General features: G+C 47.9%; 1 protein-coding gene across 5 annotated transcripts in view; it reads left to right on the top strand.

Moving 5' to 3' along the window:
• OTULIN (OTU deubiquitinase with linear linkage specificity) overlaps positions 1 to 21,402 on the top strand; it is a 31,812-nt gene that overhangs the window by 1,308 nt on the left and 9,102 nt on the right. Inside the window, exons 2-6 of one of the 5 annotated variants that reach the window (XM_042952978.1) lie at positions 3,337 to 3,403; positions 5,572 to 5,648; positions 10,849 to 10,943; positions 14,318 to 14,461; positions 19,068 to 19,193. In XM_042952978.1, the coding sequence (XP_042808912.1) occupies positions 3,369 to 3,403; positions 5,572 to 5,648; positions 10,849 to 10,943; positions 14,318 to 14,461; positions 19,068 to 19,193 (477 nt within the window). In that variant the 5' untranslated portion in view covers positions 3,337 to 3,368. The other 4 variants (XM_042952971.1, XM_042952992.1, XM_042952987.1 and 1 more) reach the window with 4 other exon arrangements.

Genomic DNA, 21,402 nt, shown 5'->3' with positions numbered 1-21,402 from the left:
CAGGTAACCTAAGCGAGTGAGGCTGGCCAGGTGTGGGCCATTGGTTCCTGGATAGCTGTGTCCATTGCTGTTGGGGTCAGAGTCCACTAGGTTCTATCCTCTGCTTGCTGGATTTTCTGTATTTAAAGAATCCCAGTACCCTGACTTTTTAATGGAATACCTTGATTTTTAAAATTGAAACCGCTCTACAGACCCACGTGTGAGCTGATGTGCTCTCTGGCTGCAGGTTGGCTCTCTGGGTTGGAGAACTGCAGACTCCGCAGAGGGTAAAGTAGGCTGGGGGAGGTGGGGGTGCTTTCTGCTTCTGCCCCTCCACAGCTCATGCTAGTTTCTAACCGCTCCTCCCTTGCTTTTGCCCTGGTGGTCTGAGCCGTGACTCCCTGGTTAGAGACCCTGCCCCCCAGAAGCTGCACCTTAGCCTTGGCCCCAGCATTCTCATGCCCCCGTGAGATGCAGGAACTTTGGAGCCAGAATCATGTTCCTAAAAGTATGCATAATTATTTGGCAAGTTTCCTGAGTCAGAACCTGGGGAAATAGGTCATGGTGAGGAGCACTCTTTCCCAAAAGGTTTTGAGGCACACCTCTTCTTACTGCTGTCAGTAGAATTACAGACTTGGTCTGAAAGGAATCTGGAAAAAAACCAAAAACAAAAAAACAGCCTAGGGTTGTCATTTTACACGTTAGGAAACACGTGCAGATTCCAGAGGTGCAGCTCGGCCAGGGAGACGGAAGAGGTTTGAGGGCCAGGTTCCCTGATGCCTCAGTGGGAACCTCACCCCCATCTCTTTCTGGCTTTCTCAGCAAAACCAGGCAGAGGAACATGATTTATAACGACCTCTCCTAGCTTGTTTGAGAGCTGTGGTTGTCATCCTCTGGGCAGGCCTTAAGGATGGCTCACAAGATGACTTAGGGTCTGACTTGAAGAAGTCTTAGATCAGACCAGATTTGGTTGACTTTTCTTGAAGCTTCCTCACTGTTCCTATGAGCAGGTTGGCCGTGCTTTATCCCCTGCTCACCCTACCCCTCCATTTCAAGACTTAGGCTGTATCTACTTCTTGCCCTCAGCTAAGGTAATCTTGAGGACCAAGATGGTCTTGGGACATGGTTGGTGGCCAGGCTAGACATGCTTAGGGAATTGAGAAGCAAGACTGCTTCGAGGCCCTTCTTTGTCCGCCTGATGGTGGCACATGGTTTGAATTTAGGACTGTGTGTGGTGGAGAGCGTGTCTGTGAGCCCCTCTGAAATTGAAGGTGAAATTTTACGTGTATTTTCTGGGCTGAGCTTCTGATGAAAGCCGTGGATTTTCAAAAGGGCTGTGAACAACAAGTTGTTAAACCATTGTTCTTGGGTATTGCTATGTGTTTTCCCACCTGCCTCCTTACCTCCTGCGGGGTATGTTTGATAGGGTAACAGCTACTCCCTCCTGCCCCTTCTCCCACCTGGATGTAAAGCTTGTTTCCAACCTCATTGTTGAGGATGTCTGGGTTGTCCCCAGATACCTCTGGAGTAGCATGAGCCAGTCATGGAAAGTCCACTCGCAGAAGGGAGGTGGAATTTTGGCTTGGGTGCCGGTACTTTCCTGCATTTGATGTGTTGTTCACCCATCTCTACAGCCGCTAAGTGGTGGAGAGAGGCTGGGTTGAGTGGTCTTTGCTTTTCCTGTGCCTTTGTGGGAAGGTACATTGCTGTCCCGTGGTTGACACTGTCTTACCAGCACTGCCTGGGCCATTGGCGTTCTAGGATAGGCCAAGTTAAGCATGAACCGCAGCGTTCAAGTCCAGAGAGCCGAACAAAGTCATACTCAGTTTAGCCTTTTTAGGCAACAGAGGGGAACTTAATGCAAATGTTCATAATGGTGAGTGGTTAACATGCTGTCTTAGCTTTGCATAGAAGTTAGAATTGACTTTTTTTCATATAACCTGTTTACTTGTATCAGAAATTGAAAAATTGGCTTTGCAGAAATGTCTTGCTTCACTGACCGATGTATTTTTAGTTTATAGCTTTTGTTCTTGGCAATAGTATAATTTTGTCTGTTTGTAGTAAGCCTTTTTAAATTAAGTTTTCAAAAACTTATTGTTAATTCAGGTCTTTAAACAGAGCAAGAGAGATTATAATTTAGTATGCAAAGTCATGTAACTTAATCATGTATATTGCCTTAATATTAAGAATAAAATATTTCATCTCTAGCTTAGGAGAAAACGGGGGCTTGAAAAGATACACTTTAAAATAACATTATGGTGCTAAACTAAGAATTTCTAGGAATTTTCTAAGTAGAACTTACTAGGATTTTGGTTTTGAAATTTAACTGAGTTGTGTAATTGAGCGTGATTCACGAATGCCATGGTCCCCCAAAAATCAAGTCACATTTAAGACTTTGTCTTAGTTTTCTAGCTATCGGTATATTTTCTAGAAGGAAGGCTTTTGTGGTGGTGATCATTTGAGTCGTTGGGCTTTGGTGGCCTCTTTAGTGCCAAATGGTAGACACTCCCCATTCCTACTCCAACTTGACTCATAAACACAAAAAATTACCAAATTTCTGAAACTGACCAGCATTGACAATTTTATCTTACAATGTAATATCCTTTTTCTTTTCATTATTTCACTATCCTCCCTTCTCATAACAAAAATTCAAGCTTCTAGCTATTTAAATATAATTAATATACAACAAAAACACAAATAATAAATAATACACTTATAAATAGTACGTATGTATTTGTAATAAATTGGTAAATGCTTCATTTGTCTTTATTTTCAGCTTTAATATATTGAGTGAACTAATTTCTTAAAATTTTTATTTTTCTTGCTGTCACATCTCTCTCTCTTTCCAGTTGATTGTCCTTACGTTGGGGGACTATTTCATTTTGGCTGTTAAATATCTTCTTCTCTGACCATACTAATGGAACTTACTGCTTAAACTTAAAATTTATTCTCTCTCCAAGGAATTAAAGGCCATATTACAATTTCCTTGGTGGCTTTGTGAAGTTAGCAAATGTCCTTGAATGCTTGTCCTTGGGGGCTAGGGACGTTAGCAAACATTTGTGCACAGGCTCTGAGTGAAATCTGATTGTGGCTAAAGTAATTTGAATGCGCTCTGGCCTCCCATTCGTCAGTTTCTGCTTTGCTGCTTTTGTGTATCTTGAATCACTGCTTTTTATTTCCAATAATCTTTCCTTCTACTCTGTCTTCCCTTTGCATTTTGTTCTCATGCTGACTTCTCTTTGTTCCTTTCCTATTGGCCTTGGTGCCAGTTTGTACGTGTGGCTGTTCTGAGAGATGCTCCTTTAGGGAACTTCCTCTGGGCACTGGTGTCCTGATTGCACTTTGGTTATTTTGCAGGTTAAAAAGGAAGAGGACAAAAGTAGAGCCAAATGTGCCTGCGGCGTAGCCACAGAATTCGCCTGAAGTACAGTTTTTTTTAACAACACATAGGTCGATAGTGTGTTAGAACTTAAGTCCTCGAAGAGGAACCATGTAGATCATACGGATCTAGTCTACTCCTCTCGCTTTGAAGATGAGAAAACGGAGGCCAAGATTAGGGAAGTGGCTTGCCTGAAGACATGCTTCTGATGATGATCAAGACAGTGGTTCACTTAAATGCTTGTCTTACAGGATCAAGTTCTCTCCTGTTCGATAAAGCTAGCAAGGAGGCCAGAAGTTACCACAAAATTATTGAAAGAAGAACTAACATGTTTAGTCACTTTTTATTTTAGGCGTTTGATGTCTGGTCCCCGCGAATCTGGTTTCTGTTTGCTTCTACCTCTGGCGTGGGCTCCCTGGGTGACACCATACCTTTTACTTGGAATCTCACGGGGGTCAGAGCACATGGAAAGTACCTTTTCCTAATATGTCCCCTCAGCCCCACGGTGTTTTAAAAAATAGGCACACGCACACCCCCCCCCATCGCCTTTATTTAGAGAGAAAAAAAGGAACAGGAAATGACCATCGGGCAAACCGTTTATTAACACTCTGCACCAGTGCCGTAGTATGAGAAGGAGAATAGCTAGCTTTTTAGAGCGCTCGTGTTTTATCTGTGTCTTTTTACAACAGTCTTTTGAGGAGAGTACTGTCTACGGTTCACAGGTAGTTAAATCCAGGTGCTGAGAGTCACAGCTAGTTCAGTTCCACGGTCCCGCGCACGGGGCTGTAAGGTGCCAAGGAGCGGCTAAACCCTGACGTGACTTCCGGGCCCCCACGCTAGCCGCGGCGCTCTGCGGCGGGGCCGCCCGGGCCGCGTGTGTCCCGCTGTGTTAAGCAGGGAGCCGGGCGAGCAGAGGGAGCGGATGGAGCCAGTCACAGGTGTAAGAGCCGAGGCTGGCGTTGGTCCGGTGTTTGGACTGAAGCGTGGCCGTGCGGAGAGGAACCGTGGCCTGCAGGCTAGAGCGGCGGGTTAGGGCCACGTGTAGACCTGCCTGCTTATTGGGAGCCATCGTAGGGTTTCGGTGACGTGGGAGAAGGTGGGTTTGTTAAATTCCCCACTTCGGTCTGCTTCTCTCGGTACCCCTTCTGTCTCTTGCTCCCGCTCACCTCTTCCTTCCTCTTTCCCCTGCCGTGCTGGGCCATGTGCTGGGAGCTGGGGTGCCGCGGTCACCGGGGATGGGAGTTTCTCGGGTCGGTCGCTTAATTCCTTATTTGTCATTAACCTTATTAACCCCTTCCTGTGATTCATTGGCACCTGGAGGCTCTGTCTGGCGTGAGGACTGGGGCTGTGCTGTCACGGCGGGGGGGGGGGGGGGGGCGGGGGGCGGGGGACTGCAGGGAATTAGGGGTCTGATTTCACCCTACGTGTGCACCAGCCAGTTTCCTTGTTTTCAGCTCTGGGCGTCTCCTGCACCCTGAGAAGTACTTGGCACCTCTGGTCCCTGAGCCTTTCTGGGGTTCTGCGGGTTTACTGGCCGTACCATCCACCGGCACGGAGACTGTCCTGTCCTCTTGTCACTTGCTCTTGGTCCACCTTGGGACTGTGGGGGCTCTCACGTGTCTTGTGGTTTGAGCCAAGACAGAGCTGGTATTTCTGTTTGTCATCATTGTCAGGTTGTGGTTTATCTCGCGGGGCAAAGGAGACACCCTTTTTCAATCCTCGTCCAGCACCCGTGGGGTTTTCTTCCTTCTCTAGTACGTAGTAGGTTCTCGTTCAGTCACTAGATGAGACTGGAGACTCTTCGGGAACCTGTCCTGTAAGTCCCGAGTCAGTCAGCTTGGCAGCAGTTCAAGTACGTGGGACAGTAGGGATACGCGCCACAGGACGTGGGTGGCAGCGTGAGCGTGGGGGCCAGGGAGCAGGAGGAGCCTTGGGAGGGCTTTTAGCGTTGAGGACGTGTAATAACTGACGTTTTCCTGTCCTTGTTTTTAAAGTAGTGTCTGTAAAATTTGCTTGTGACATGAGAAACTGTGGAGTGATGGCAACATGTGCAACCAGGATTTGAGAGCCATACTTTCTCAGTCATCATCACGTAACAGGAAAAAGTTAAACTTTTCGTGTCTTACAGATTTTTTAAGCAAGCGCGTACTGTGATAAGAGGGAAAATGTCAGTGCAACAAATTTTTGAAATGTCTAATTTGGTGTGATTTCAGTGAGGAGGACATGTATCGTGACGCGGATGAAATAGAAAAGGAGAAAGAATTACTTATACATGAAAGAGGGTTATCAGGTATGTTTGGAATTGTTTTATTCATAGACTGATTACTATTTATAGTAGAAAATGCAGTTAAATCGCTGTATCCGTTTCCATAAAATACCGAGACCTGCTTCCTAGGAAACATTCTTCTGCACGTGGCCTTAGCTGAGTCTCGTTACCCATTTTGCTGAGGTATGTCTGGGGAGTACCGGTTCCTGAGGTTTTAAAAATTTCATGCCAACATTCTCCCTGCGTTCTCTACATTCGTATCATTTTCGCAGTGTGCGGATTGGCTTACTCTCGTGACGCCACCTCCCTCAGTTCATGATTTTCCCTCATATTCTTAGAGGGAGAGTTTGGATTGGAGATGCACGTTTCCTTTCCAGCGGAAGGACTTCTGGAGAAGCTGGCTCCATGCGTCTTGGCATGCAGGTGGCCACGTGGATGCCACCGGCTTGTGAGAAAGAACGATCACGGGATCAGTAGCCCGAATCCTCTGACTGTTTCATGGCTTTTTGTCCGTGTTTCTGCTCGGTTATGCCTGCTCTTCTCACCGCGCCCAGAACCCACGGGCCCGTTGCCTCCAGGGTGAGGCCCTACCCCTGGCCTCCCCCGGCCTCCTCCGCCGGGCGCATGGCCGGCAGGGCCTTCCCCGGCTGGTCCCCGCCGGGGCCGAGTGGGGGTGCTCCACTCGGGGGATGCTCCATAAACGATCCACCAGCGCCACCGTCTCTCTCATGACCTGTGTCACGCGAGTGTGCCGCCGGTCGGTTTTGAGAACTAACTGCTGTGTACTTTATGGTTAACGAAAATAATTGTCATGTGCGTGATTAGGAACAGATGACACGAAGCGGGGTTTTTGATCATGCTCAAGGCTTCCTTCAGTTGTCCTCACAAGGAGTTGGTGGACCTCTTTACCGTGCTAGCCCTCGAAGACGTTCTCTGTAGGCGTCCAGTCAGGGGCGTTCCTTGGCCGCACCGCTCCGTCCTCCGTGAAGTTTCCGCAGGTGCTCTGTTTCTGCTGCTGCCACTGCACACGATTCACTTTGGACGCAGAGGTCTTCCTGGTTAGTCGTATTCCTGGGGAGCGAGCGGTTCCTTCGTCATTGGGTGTCCCCGCTGCATTTGTGGGGCCCGCTGGCTCGCTTTGCGGCGATTCGACTCTGCCCGCCAGCGTCGCCCTCCACGTGCTGCGGGTGTTTTAGCTTTTCAGTGAGCTGTGTCATTTCCAGCTCTAGTCCGAGGCCGGAGTGGATCCCTTTACACTCCTTCCTGCATCTCAGTCCTTCTGGGTTCGTTGCCCTTCCTGAAAGAAGATCCTTGGGAAGTGCCTCTTTAAGGGTCTGTTGGTAGGATGCTCTGTTTGCTGGAAAACTTCTCTATTTCACTTTGTTGTTGAATAACTCCAGACGAGCAGGTGTTTTCTGCGACCTTTTTGAGGACTATCCCGTTGTCTTGTTGTTTCTGGGGGAGTGGCAGTACTGCGGTCACACCAACCCTTGGTAGATAATGTGTCGTGTTTTTCTGCAGTTTCTTTCTGATGTCTGTGAAGAGTGGACTTTTAAAAACATACTGCTTGAGGTTTTCTTCCTTTTGAATCCCTAGATGCCTAGTTTGCATCAGTTTGGGAGAATTCTCAGCCATTATCTTCTTGAATATTGTCTTCTTCTCATTCTCTCTGCTCACTCCTTCCAGAACTCTAAGTAGATGCGTGCTGGCCTCCTTCAGTCATCCAAGGCTCTTCATGACGTGCCCTTTGGTAGATTTTTTTCTTGTAGCCCCTGTTCCATTCTGTACTATTTCTTCGGATCTCTTTTCTTTTCTTTCTTTTTTGGAAAAGTTCTGGGGGCGCCTGGCTGGCCCAGTCAGTAGAGCGTGCAACTGTTGATCTTGTGGATGTAAGTTCAAGCCCCACATCGGGTGTAGAGATTTAAAAATAAAATGTTTCTTTTTAAAAAAGTTCTGTCTTCCCTTCAGGTTTGCCTGGTCTCTTTTTGATAGTTTTTTGCCCTTTGCTCATGTTTCTTACTCCTTTTATTTCTTTAGGCATTTAAAACATAGTCTTCTGGATCTGAACAATTCATTCCCTGAAAATCTTAGCAGGTCTAATTATGCCATGTGCTAGTTTTGCTTGTTTCTTGTTTTTTCGAAGTTTGAATTGCAAGCTCAGATTTTGCATTTCTGTACAGGGCTTGTGCGCCCTGCCTCGAGCGTGAGAGAGTTTGGCCTTGTTCCCGCTAGGCACCTGGGGTGCCACCAACCTTGGGCCACATTATGTTAATTTCTAAACTTGAATTTCCAGAGTCTTGGGGCTAATCTGAATTCCCGCCCTGTCCCTGTATGAGAGCCAGCCTGTGATTATGAATTCTCTGGGAGACTTCCTCTTTCCCAAGCCAGAGCCCGGACGAATGCAGAAAGTTTTCTTTTGCTCTCCCTTTATTAGTGAAAACACCTTTCATTAACAAAAGGGCCCAGGGGCTGGCAAACTATGGCTCCCTGGCCAAATCTGATGTGCCACCTAGTTTGACCAAGTTTTAGTGGAATTTCTTAGTCTACGTATTGTCTGTGATGGCTTTCACACATGGTAAAGTTGAGTAATTGTGTCAGAAACCTTACGGCTCTCAGAGCCTACGTTATTTATTTTCTAGCCCATTACAGAAAAAGTGTGATTCTTGCCCTAGCCTGCCCTTTGACTGAGAGTCCCAGCTTTCTGAAGTTCAGTTTTAAGTGCCCGTCTTTCCAGGTTCCGACTCCTTGTCTTTGTTACCGTATGGGGGTTAGGACCAGACCTCTTGGTTATTTGAGCTCCTGGTTATCACCTAGTTTTCAGTTTCTCCTTTGGATTTTTTTTTTTTTTTTTTTTTTTGCCATTTGAAATGTTCTTTCTTGAGGCTCCTGGGTGGCTCATTTGGTTAAGCGTCTGACTTCGGCTTAGGTCACGATCACACGGTTTGGGAGTTCAAGCCCCACATCAGGCTCTGTGCTGTCAGCATGGAACCTGCTTTGGATCCTGCCGTCTCTGCCCCTTCTCCGCTGGTGCGTGCTCTCTCTCAGAAATGAACAAACGTTTAAAAAACAGTGTTCGTTCTTGGAAATAGTAACGGAGTCTGTAGTTTGCAGTTAAAGAAAGAAAGCTGCTTGAGGTCAGGCACTGCCTGTCCTGCGCCTCTAGCTCCTGTCCTAGAGGAGGGCGTGCAGAGGTTGTTGGAGCCTTCCTCCCAAGAACAGCTGCAGGAAGGGACTTAGAGTGTCATTTTGATGCTAGTAGCCGTGTGGGTCCTCCCTTTCCCAACCCTCATTGCCTCCCGCAGGCCTCTCGTTCAGCACAGGGTTGTGGCCTGTGACTCGTCCTCTCGATCTCGTGAGGTCTCCTCCTCCTCCTCTTGGTTTTGGGCCAGTGACCAGGCCCACCCTGCCCGGGGCCCAGGGCTTTCGCTGGTGTGGGCAGGAATGAGGAACGCGGGCTGGGAGAGCAGGAAGGCTGGACTTTGTTCCCACGATGTCCTTCCTGAGCTGGACGTGTGCTGTCCGGACAGGCTCACAACACTGCCTGGTGGAAAATCGTGGCCCAGTCAGTGTCCTCAATTCTGGATGTTTGCAGTTCCTTGTACGTTGTGGGGAGGTGAGTGAGAAGGCAGATACGAAGAACTCTTCCCTCCACTGCATAGATGCTCAAAAAATGGTTTTTGAGTTTAAGCACTGATGGGTCTGCATTTGAGGATTGGCTGTGCAGCGTCGAGAACTGTGGTGTCTGTGTGTTATGCTTCAAGGTGTGTTTATGTTTAAGCCGGTCCTGACTTAGGCCACAGAGAATTGTGTGTATGTTATCTGCAGAAAGGACTTTGTGTTCCTTACTCATGCCTCTACCCATCACACCCTGGATTGTGAATGCCTGTGATCTTTTCTCCTTCCGTCTACAGACCCATTCAGGACAGACTCCGGGTCTTAGGGCCTTCGTGACCCCGGTTTCCAGCTCAGTGCTTGGCACATGTTAGACATTCAGTAAATGTTTGTTGAATTGGGCTGAGTGTGTTTTTAATTTACTCCTTCCTCGGGAGTAAATACCTTGTAAGGTACTTCTGTGTTTGTATCCTGATTTCCTCGCTGACGTTTACTTCTTCAATAATTTAAAAAGGAGATCGAGATGTGCCTGAGAATTTCCTTCACTTTCTTCCTAAAACACACACACCCATGCGTGTGCATACATGTATACCACAAATCAAAGCCATAGCTTATATTTTAAATAAGGCAAATCTAAAAGCCATTTTTTATTATATAATTTGTCTGATTGCAAGTCGTATTTTTAATGTATCGTTCGAGTCAAATGAGGTCCATGGTTCAGCTAACATTGAGAGCTCCGTTAGCTTCTGGCTTATTGTCAACAGCTTTACAGCCTTTTGGGATCAGGCAGAGTATAAATAAATAAAGACAAATACAGTTTTTGTTAAAGTAGCTGTTATCTCTTTGTATAATGGATATAAAAACTAATTAAAAACCAGTAGATGTATTTTTTCACGGCTGAGACGTGCACATTTAATTTGATTAGAACAGTATTCTAGGACACCCTGTGGCAGTGCAATGCCAGGTGCTAAGATCACAGCTGAGACACAAAATAAGCCCTTGCCGTCAAGGAATTATGCCTTATTGTGTCCGTGGGTGCGGGTATGTAGGGGAGGAATGCGGAAAAAGGAATACGTCAGGTGTTGATCAGTGCCAAGAAGAAGAACAAAACAGCGGAAGGGGAACAGAGTGAAGGTGTGCGGGGGGCGTCGGGACCTAGGGGTGTTAGGTGACATTTGAGCAGAGACCGGTAGGTAGGGAGTGACGGAGGCCCACAGGTGTGTCGGAGAAGTACAGGCGAGGCCGCAGGTGGGGTGGGAGCAGGGGCCAGAGACGCCGCGGTGGGGCGGGGGTGGGACCTAAGGGCCTTGGTAGGAAGTAAGGACATCCATTCCACTCAGGGGGTTCTGGGGCTCTCAGAACCCGGGGGTGATGGCTGTTGTCTGACTCAAGTTTGAAGTGTCTGGCTGCTGTGTGGAGAGTGAGGTATGGTGACGAGGGAGGCCCACTGGAACGCCTCCAGGTTATCCAGGACTGAGGTGATGGTGGGAGGTTGGGGGGATTCTGGGTCTTTTTGGAATGAAGTGAGAGAAGAAGTAACCTCTGAGTAAAGCCGTCTGTTGTTTTGATTGTGCTGTTTCATTACCCACCCCTGTTTTTGCTTCTTCAACAGAAGCCAGATTAAGTGTAGCTCCTGAAATGGACATCATGGACTACTGCAAAAAAGAATGGAGGGGAAATACACAAAAAGCCACCTGTATGAAAAAGGTACAGTGCCTACACGCACACAGTTCAGGCCTTTCAAATAGTCTGTCGTAAGTAGTTACGTAGTGTGTCCTTTTATATCTTTAGACATAGTTACAACAACCGCTATTAGACGTTGTAAATATCGCTATTCTAATTTTAGAGATGAGGAAACGGACTCCAAAGGTAAGGGACTTGTTTTGAATCATAGTATTAATACAGAGTCAGTATCAGTTATTCAGTAACTTAGTTTCTTGGAAAAACATATCTGTTAGATGTAGATTTGTGCTGCTCAGAGTAGGGTCAGTCCTTGGTTGTCCTCTTGGGGTCATTTGGTCGTTCGGGGCCAGGTCCTTCTGGCTTGTTGTGGTAAAAGCCGTAGGGAGGGACCAGCAGATGCCATGCCTCCCGCTGTCCCCACCTGGGTTTGGTTTCATGCCTTCCTGTCTGAGGGGCTTGGGCTCTCCTGCACTCCTTATGCAAAGGGATCTGGAAGTGCTCCCTTTATTTAGGGTGTCCCTGGAGCTGCCCCTCCTTGTCCCATTGCACAGATTGATACCCTAGGTAGTGTCTGAGGCTGTGGGACATTGGGGATGCCCATGACGTGGTCCTGCTGTGACTGGCTGGGTTATCGTTCCGTTGGACCCTTGGCCCGCCGCAGTGCGTACTGGCCAACCATAGCACCCTGTTGGTTCTCCCCTCAAATGGACCCTGAGTCCAATATTCCTTAGTGTGTTGAACGATGTGGAATTGCTACTCTGACCATTTCTGAGCTACTTAAAGCAGTTTCAACCTAAAACTTCCATCCCCTCTTATGACCTCTGGGTTTATCCTTTGGTCATTTTTCTCTTGGGATTATTTACATTATGACTTTGAATGTACTTTTGTACTAGAGATATTGACCTGTCATATTTGATAGGAGTGTCTATTTTTGTGGTTGTTTAGATCTGTGTTATTTAGCGTTTAAAATTTAAAAATATTTGTATACATCTGTTCTTTTCTTTACATCTTGTTTTTATTTATTTATTTTTTATTTTAGAGAGTGGGAGTGGGGGAGGGGGCAGAGGGAGAGAGAGAGAGAGAGAGTCTTAACGAGGCTCCGTGCTCACCGTGGAGCCCAACACTGTGCCCGATGCCATGACCTTGGGATCATGACCTGAGCCAAAACCAGGAGTCAGACGTTCAACCGACTGAGCCACCCAGGCACCCCTGAGCTTGTTTGTATAGAAACGGTCGTGCCTCTTCTACACGCACCTCAGCTGCTCATGCTTGCCCTGCAATGGGCTGACCTTACTCAGAATGTAGCTGCTACTTTGAAAGCTCTGAGAGCCAAATTTAGCTCTGCTCTCTGCGAGTCTGAACTGTAGACTCCTCACATCTCAGGCACTTGGTGGAGAGCTCACTCCTGAAATATCTGGGACCATGAACATTTAAGTTTGTGAGGCCATCTGCCGAATACGTGTATTGTCCGCTCGGAGGTTTTCCAAACAGCCCCATATCAAACTAGACAACCAGGAGGCTGGATACCTAACATATGTCTTCTCATCTTCCCCAGAAATGCTTTCCTTGACTTGCAATTTTATTTCATGACCTCAGACTCTTTACAGGATCTGTTCTAACAATTGGCACCTCTGGGTCCATAATTGAACGTAGCTATTAAGGGTATCCACATATTCTGTATTTTGCAACTCATGCTAAAATCGTTTCTTTGTGATTTTAGTTCTAGAGAAAGATTTGACCATGTAGTTGGACTCTTTCAGTGACCAAATAACCAAAGGCACATCAGTTAAAAAGTGTCACTCTGGGACCCGTGGCAGTAATTAGAGCATCTCAAGGGCCTGGTAACAGTTGGGCGTCTCGGTTCTTTTTGTTTGCCCTTATTTATCTTACGGTTTATTTCTGTTTTGGGTATTCTTTTGGAAGTAAGTGTGTATAAATCCAAATTTAGTTTTAGAAGTTTGAGTCACCTCTGAAATAGCATGAGTAATTGGTGCATTTGGAAAGATGCAGTTACCGTTGAGTTAGCCATCGCGAGTATTCCCAGGATAGCTGGGAGTCCACCGAAGGGAAGAGGTGCTCGGTGGGCCCTTACTGTGTTGCAGTGATTGGACCACTAAGTGAAAACGCAACTCTCAAAATTTTATTGTTGGAAAAAATCATTTCACACCCACTTAGAACATCATCCTGTGACTTGCCCCTTGAAAACTAATAACGAGGGTCCCGTACTTGGGCACGGTCTGCATGGTGTCCACCCCACGTTAAGGGCGATGCTCCTTCTTTTGTGTAAGTGCAGGGGAGGAAGCAGAGCTTCAGGTGACAACAGTCAAGGATGAGTGAGATGGGCAGCAGGGCCCACAGGACAAGGCCAGAGAAGTGCAGGAGGCAGCAAAGTGGACCCTGACACTCGGGCCTCAGGAGCAGCTTGGCCCGGTGCCTGTGGACCATTTTATGGGGGCTGCTTTTGGAGTAGGCTTTAAAATGGTCCATTTGGACGGCTGTGTTTGAGTGACTGAACACCTATGTCACTCATCATTTTCAGTTCCTCGTTTCACTTCCAGACTGAATAAGAATGACACTTGAATCCACTTTTTAAAGAGTCTAATGGAATTATCCAGATATCTTCTAGCATGTGGACTTTTTTTAAGTATACCATGGAACCTTAGGATTATTTTTTATTTTATTTTATTTTATTTTTTGAGAGAGAGAGCATGCACGTGTGCGAGGGGGGCAGAGGGAGAGTGAGAGAGAGAATCTTAAGCAGGCTGCACGCCCAGCACAGGGCCTGACACGGGGCTTGATCTCACAACCGCGAGATCATGACCCGAGCCGAAAGCGAGTCGGACACTCAACCGACAGAGCCACCCAGGCGCCCCAAGGGATTTTTTTTATTTTTTTAAAATATGGAGGTGGAAACTTAGTACGTTTCTCTCTGTATTTCTCTATAGGAAATATATCTCTCTATAGGAAATATAGGAATATATCTCTGTATTTCCTATCTCTTCTTTAGAGCTAGGGTCCCTTTCAACACAGCTTAAACCCCTCAGAAGTTGGTTATCCATAAGTGTCAACAACAGTTGTGTAGAAAAGGGACATCTAACTCCAGCTCCAGGGGCTGGAAGTGTTTTCATAATATTTGGTATATTATTTATATGTTCTCGTGTGTTGGATCTGTTACATATGCTGATGTTTTGTACAGTACTAGCATCTGTTAATTTCTTCGGATTAATAAAAACCGGAATGGGAACAGTTTACGAGGAGGCCTCCGCCAGCCTGTTCTCGTTCTTCCAGCGATGGGGCGGGGGGGGGGGGGGGGGCACGTTTTTTCCACAGGAATACAACTTTCCCTACCCTCCGAAGTCAATAATGCCCACTTTGAATTCTTTGATGCTTCCACCCAGGGCTACGAGGAGGTGTCGCAGAAGTTCACCTCTATACGGCGAGTCCGTGGAGACAATTACTGTGCGCTGAGGGCCACGCTGTTCCAGGCGATGAGCCAGCCGGCAGCGCTGCCGTCCTGGCTGCAGGACCCGGAGCTCACGCTGGTACGCTGCTGCTGCAGGTTTGAGTCCGCAATGTTTCCATCGTTTTCGTGAGAAAGAGCTCGCGCCTCGGCCTGGGCTCCTTCCTTGCCGGTGCTGTCCGCGGCGTGACGTCGGCGTGTGGGTTTCTCCGTTCTCGTGTGGCCGGGATGATTTTGCATGCTAGAAGGACCAAGAGCCGTTGCTATTTCCCAGGAGAGAAGAGCCATCACGTTTATTTGAACAACTGAAGTAAAGAACAAAGGATTAATTGAGAATTGAGAATGAATTAAGAGAGCTGGTGTTTATAGTTCGTAAAAACTACGTATGGGCAGTTCGACTCGATGTTGGTGTCGGTAGGAGGCGGGCTGTATGTGGCACCATCTGAGAACCCGCTGGGGTTTTAGAAGGCAGGTTTCTGTGGTTCTAGCTTCAGTGCGAGAAGTCAGCACCTTCCGCGGCGTTAAGAGGATCGGTGCCGCAGGTGGCCGTCGAGAGGCTTCCTGGGAGGTGAGGGTCGGGGGATGCGTCCCGTGCCTGGCCGTCTTTGGTTTAAATCTGCAGTGTGGTAGTGACACCCCAGAATGCTGTGTCATCGTGGCTTGTGCCTACAACACACAGCAGATGGAGTCACGTGATAGGTTGGATGATAGAATGACCCAAAAAGAGTGTGGTGGGCAGGAATGATTGGGCAGAACTGGCCATAAGGCGTTAGTTGGAAGAAAATCAGAAGTCCCGTGCGTAAACAACAGCAGCGGCAACAGACCACTAAACAAAACCCGAGAGGGCTCGCTGTGGGAGATCTGCCTTGACGGCAGCTTGGGAAGGACGTGAGGATGAATCGGTCGCAAGTTCGGTCGGCCCCCCCCCCCCCCCCCCGCCCCGTGATGTGTGGCCGGCAGTGAGAATGAAGCCGTGTCCTCAAGGAACACTGCTGAACCACAGTCCCGTCTGGGACCGGGCTGGTCAGACCCCGTGTCGAGGGCGGTACAGCTCTGGGCCTGTGTCCCCAGTACCGATGCGAGTGTGACCGAGCTGACTGCCCCCGTTCAGGAACTGTTGAGGCAGCTGGGGTATTTGCCTGGAATGAAGATGACTTAGAGGAAGCCGGGTGGCAGCCGAGCTAGAGATTAGGTACGTGCGGGGTCACCCGGCCTCAAAGGGCACAACCCACGGAGGCCGTTCCATTCCCGCTCTCATTCCGGCCCCTCCGCCGGTCTTCCCTCGGAAAGTCCGCTCTGGCGGGAGCCTCTTTGCGGGAGCGAGGGGTGGCGCCGCGTGCCTGGAAGAAGGTGGGTTGTGACCAGGTGTGCGGGTGGAGCAGGGCGTGGCCTGGGGGGGGGGTGCGTGGGCCGCCTCGCCTCGGGAGGGGGGTTTGTCTGTCTCCACACACTGCTTTTATAATGGTGATAAGTCACCTGTTGACTGTAAAATCCGAATGTGCGATCACTCTTGCTTAAGAGAAGCAGATCGCGCGATATTTAAGAAGTCTGTTGCTGCAGAACAAGACAGTCTTACAGGAGCGTTGGTACGAAAGTCGTTTCTCATGCATCTTCCTGATATGTCAGGATGACATGTATCCTGTCATTCTAAGCGAAACCCCGCTTGCCGTTACAGCCTGGTCTGAAGTTCTTGTGTGAGAGATGACGTGGGCTTGCGGTTGTGGACACGTGAGCAGAGCCGGTGACCAGTCTGTGTCCGTTCACCCTGCTCCTTGGTCTTTCTGATGCGCCCCGACCGCCTCTGACCGCCACCCTGTGTCCAGCGACAGTCGTGTGTCCTGGTTTGTTCATGGCACCACCGCCTGTGGTTACCGTGTGTCCGTGGGGCTTTTAGGAGTGTGACAGCACTGACCACTTCTGGGGACACGGGTGAGCTGCTCTCAGCAGGCAGGTTCAAGGGACTCTCACGTCACATACTCGGCCTCTCCTGAACCGCACCGGCTCTCCCTTAACCCGCCCCTTCGGCTTCTGGGATCAGAGAGGTCCTGGGACACCTAAGTTTGTATGAGTCTGTGGACTGAGAACTGATGTCGGCCTCTGGGCCGGAGGCCAGGCACTGCGGAGCATCTCTTGACCTCATCCAGAATCCGGGCGAGCCCAGAGAAGCCATATGTTGTCACCAAGGGACATGCACCCTTTAGCTGGCTGTATCTGCCTCTGTTTGCAGATACAGATCTGTTCTCTGTAGCATTTGCCCTTTTCCCTCTTTCCTAGAACATACTCGGTTTCGGAACGTAAAAGGGAGAGAGGAGAGCTGGACTGAGAGACCCTCCTCCCCTTAGTCCGAGCCCTTGCACTCTCCCCTGGCCTTGCTTTGGTCTCAGCCTGGGGTGTGAGCTTTGCCCTCACTGCCTCTCTCCGCCTACCCTGCTCGGGGCCCCTGTCTCCAGATCCCAGTCTCCGTATTTGACTACAGCTGGACCACCTGACCCTGACCCCAGTGTCAGAGGTGGCTCGGTCTGGCTGCTCTTAGACTTGGGGCATGTCTCGGTCCCTGAGAGGGGGTTGTCCTTCAGGGCACGTTCGCTGAGTTTTAGAATGTCTCTGAACGGGTGGGACCCGTGACAGTGTTTGTACATCGGAGCTCTCTTCATGCGTTCATTTTGGGGGTGCATCGTTGTTAACCTACAGTCCTTTTGATCATGGCAATGGTGCCAAGGACTGTGGACACTTGCTAGAGGGCGGGCAGTTGTGGAGTCACAAGTGGGACTCCGTCTCAGCGGGTCACCGACTTTATTCTGAAACGCGTCCAACCCTGGTTTCTTGTTTCAATCTTGTTTTTTGCTTGAGTCTCCCTCATTCTAGCAGAAGTGCAGCGTCTATGTACGTGGTAGAAAAGAATGGCTACTTCCCTGTTTTCCGTGACTCTGGAAAGTGTTTAGAGGTAGATCCATTTTTTCTTCTGAATAAATTGTTCCAGCTGCATTATTCTTTCCTCGTTGTTTCTTTTTCACACCTTGTCTCTCGGGCTTTCTCCAGGATCTCCACGTCTCCCAGAGGCATGCGCCCCTGAGCGAGGGCATTTCCTAGCAACAGTTCGCCCCTGCGTGGAAGGAATGAGGAAACGGACTTTTATGTCAGGGGTTCCCTGTGTGTAGTTAGAACGTTGGGGACTTTCAAGTAATTCACTTGCGTGTGGTGCCCGCTTTTTAGGTACGTGCACAGCGTCCTGTGCCGCTCAGATGGTCTTCTGGGCTTCTCTGTACCCCTTTCCCCAGTGTAGCGGGTATTTCCTGCTCTTTGCACTTCCTTGTGCCCAGTTGTGATTTCGACTTGTTGCCACTTGAGGGCATTTTAGGTTCTGGTGACAGATCTGAAAGCGGAACTGAAGCTTCGCAGCAAAACGGCGCACACGTTGCCCAAATGCTGGGCTGTGTGGGTGCGGAGCTGGGCCGCTTGGCGGGGCGGTCACAGGAAATGGGGAGAACACAGCCCTGCCCCGCTTAGTGAGTGAGTGTGGATCGTGGTCCCTGGGGTAACTTTACCTAAAGAGGAATTTCCCTGTGTGGTTTTGTTTCTTGCAGAAAGGAAACCACCTTTGGTTTACATGATTGCTGTAGATTGAGAAGGTAAAATTGGAATCGCCCTTTGGGAAAGGGTCTTCAGAGTCTTAGACGCCTGGGGAACTGAGCCTGTGGCCTCATTTAAACCTGTGTTCGGGACTGTTAAACAGGCTCTCTCGTTCCACGTAGGATGTCGTAGGAATTAATTCTCCTTTAACGATCCTTTGACTTAGAGGTGAACTGTCGTTTCCTTTCTGGGTTTTATAGCAGGGAAGCGACATGCCTGTGCCCAGCCTAATTAGGAATGTTCTTCTGACACACCCAACACTGTTGGGAGTGTCAGGGTTCCCATGCCGTCATCGACCGGGTTGTGTCCCAGCTTGCCTCTCAGACTCCAGCTTCTGTTGATTAGGGGAAAACAAAATAAAACACCCTCCAGGAAAAAAAAAAAAAAAAAAAGGAACCAGGCAAAGTAGTAGGTCAGCTGTCACTTCTTTAATGAGCTAGGCCACCGCGGCTGTTAGCTCTGCTCCTTATTCTCCGTGGTGTTCTTTATCTTACGATATTGATCAGGCTTAGGTTAAACTAGATACACATTGTTTTTTTTGAATATCAAAACTTTGGGGATATATGGCAATACTGGAAATTAGGCTTTATATTTCTAATCAGGAAAGAATCAGGTTTTTACTTTATCCCGGACCATCTTGCATGCCTGAAGCGCCTTCCTAAGTTGGGCATTAGGGACGGCAGGAGGCTGCCATTGAGCCCAGTAGCTGCCTGTGTGGTTTGTGAAGACACGATGTGGACCCTGCCCTAATGTGCCCTCACAAAGTGCTGTGGAATGTTCTGGCCGTGGTTGGAGCTGAGCAAGCTGAATGGTGCCTTTGTACCTCAACCAGAACCGCCATTTGACTCCAGCAGGCTCCTGGAGTTGGGGGAGGGGGGTGGTGCTTTCTGAGTTCACAATTCCAGATTTAGGTCCCTCCATCCCAAACCCAGACAAAGGTGCAGGAATGAATTCTGGAAACAAAGGTAGGTTTTGTAGGCTTTGTGGTTTCTGCAGGATCCTGTGATGGATTTCTTGGTTCTAACACCTCTTTATCTCTCTGTTTCTTGATAATCCAGTTACCGGAAAAACTCATAAGCAAATACAATTGGATCAAGCAGTGGAAACTTGGACTGAAATTTGAGGGGAAGAGCGAGGACCTGGTTGATAAAATTAAGGAGTCCCTCACACTGCTAAGGAAGAAGGTTTGGAACATGTAGTTTTTTTCTTTTTCTCTGATAAGTGCAAAACTCTCGCTCCTGATTGCCCCAGCAGACCAATTCTCAGTCCTCGCTTAGTGGATTTGCCCGTGGCAGGTTTTTAGGCAACATAATTTAAACGAACACAAACTCTTCCTGTGAAGTCTTTGGTAAGATGGGGAAATAACACTGATTATTATGTTTAGTGAAATGTGTAACTTTCTTCAAAGGAAACCTTAAACAAGTGTAGTCTTTGTTCTAAGTCATATTGACAAGCTTCAGGGATAGTCTGTATTTAGTCTGTATTTCTTACAGTATTATCAGTGATATAAGTGCATCTTTATTAAATTCTTCCCAATTTCATGTTTTAAGATTCTGTCCATATTTATTAGACTTGTTTTCATTCCTGAATGATTGTCCGGTGAGTAAATTCAGTAACTTGTCTTTTGAAAACTGTCCTGAGGGTTTCTCTGAAACAGAATTATAGGGAGAACTTGGTTGGCTGATTCCCAGTGATTTGGTTAAGAAAATACTCCCGTTCTGGAGTATTCCATGGGGTTTGGATGTCCTTGCACACTAGCCCACACTGTCCACTAGGCTGCTTGCTTGAGGCTTTCTTCACCAGGAACCCTGGCTTGAGGGCCTGCTAATGGCTCCAGGCTTTGTGGATGGGAGGGAGACTGGTTAAGGGGGTGGCAGATGTCTTTTTTTCTCTTTCTCTCTCTCTTCCTTCCTCCCTCCCTTTAAAAGTTTATTTACTTTGAGGGAGAGAGAGCGAGCGAGCTCATGCAAGCAGGGGAGGGGCAGAGAGAGAGGGGAGGGAGAATCCCAAGTAGGCTCTGACCTGTCAGTGCCGAAATCAAGGGTTGGACGCTTAATGGACTGAACTACTCAGGCTCCGGTTTCCAGAGGCCTTTAGCTCCTCCGCCAGATGTTGATCTGTTTCCCCCGGAATAGTCTGCCGTCTAGCTAGACTTTGAGCTCCACGAGAGACTGTCCTGCTCGTTCCTTTTCACCCAGTGTTGAGTACCTAGCCTGGCACATAATAGGCATTTGGTAAATACATTGTGTAGTAAATGAGCTGAGGGCTTGACCTCCTGGAGCTTAGTTTTTATTAACAGACACAAGTGTTTAATGGAAAGTTCACTGTCAAAGGAAGTCTAGAGATAAAGAAATTGTGACAAGAGAAGGAAATAGGGATTCTGTTCTCTTTGCCTCTTAAGAGTGGAGCTTGGGGTTTATAGAGCACAGCCTTTTTGGGGCAGGGAGACGTGTGCTTGCCCAGGATCTGTGTTAGGGGAAGGTTGAGAGCAGGTTTCTGGCTGTGTGAGTGAATGGGAAGGCTCTTCAGCTTGCCCACTTGTGACAATTTCCTTTTTGTCTCTTTTAAGGTCTTGTGAAATTGCAATTTTTGCTTTATCAATTGTGTCTGCTATAATTAGATCCTCATTTTTGGGAATGTTTAAGTGATTCCGGTTCACAGTGACATTAAAAATGTTCATTAATAATCTAAGCCAACATAACTGGTACCTCTCATGTGCCAGGCTGTCTGTGAAACACGGTTATTTAATTAGGTTATTAAATAGGTTATTTAATTCTCATAACTACCGAAATGTAGTTGCTGTGTTATTCCTGTTTTAAAGATGTCTGTTAATGCCACCAGCTGCTTGGTGGGAAGGCCTTCATTCCATCCTGACTCTCTGACTCTAGAGCCATGCTCTTGACTGCCAGCTTGGTTGCTTCTGGAAAATATGAGATGTTCCAGCTTTCAGCCACATATTGAAGAGAATCCTGTGGTACAGTCATTACCATTAAAATTTACTGTTGAATTTAGAATTTTAATGGTTTTTGAGAGGGGCAGTAGTTACCGGTTACTCATAAGGACTGGTTTCTGGGGCACCTGGGTGGCTCAGTCAGTTAAGTGTCCGACTCTTGAGTTCAGCTCAGGTCATGATCTAACTGTTCGTGGGTTCGATCCCTGCATTGGGCTCTGCATTGAAGGTGCAGAGCCTGTTTGGGATTCTGTCTCCCTCTCTCTCTGCCCCTCCTGTGCGCTCTCTCTCTCTCTCTCTGTCTCTCAAATAAACATTAAAAAAAAAAAAAGACTAGTTTCACATCAGTATCTCATCTCATTTGCTTGAACTTAAAAGCGCATATGTTTATTGAGTTTTCTCGCTCACTTAAGAGTTTGCTACTGTTAGCTGAATACCTAGTA

This window comes from Panthera leo, chromosome A1 (assembly GCF_018350215.1).
Source record: "Panthera leo isolate Ple1 chromosome A1, P.leo_Ple1_pat1.1, whole genome shotgun sequence".
Lineage (NCBI taxonomy): Eukaryota > Metazoa > Chordata > Mammalia > Carnivora > Felidae > Panthera > Panthera leo.
This window is presented reverse-complemented; position numbering and strand designations above follow the sequence as displayed.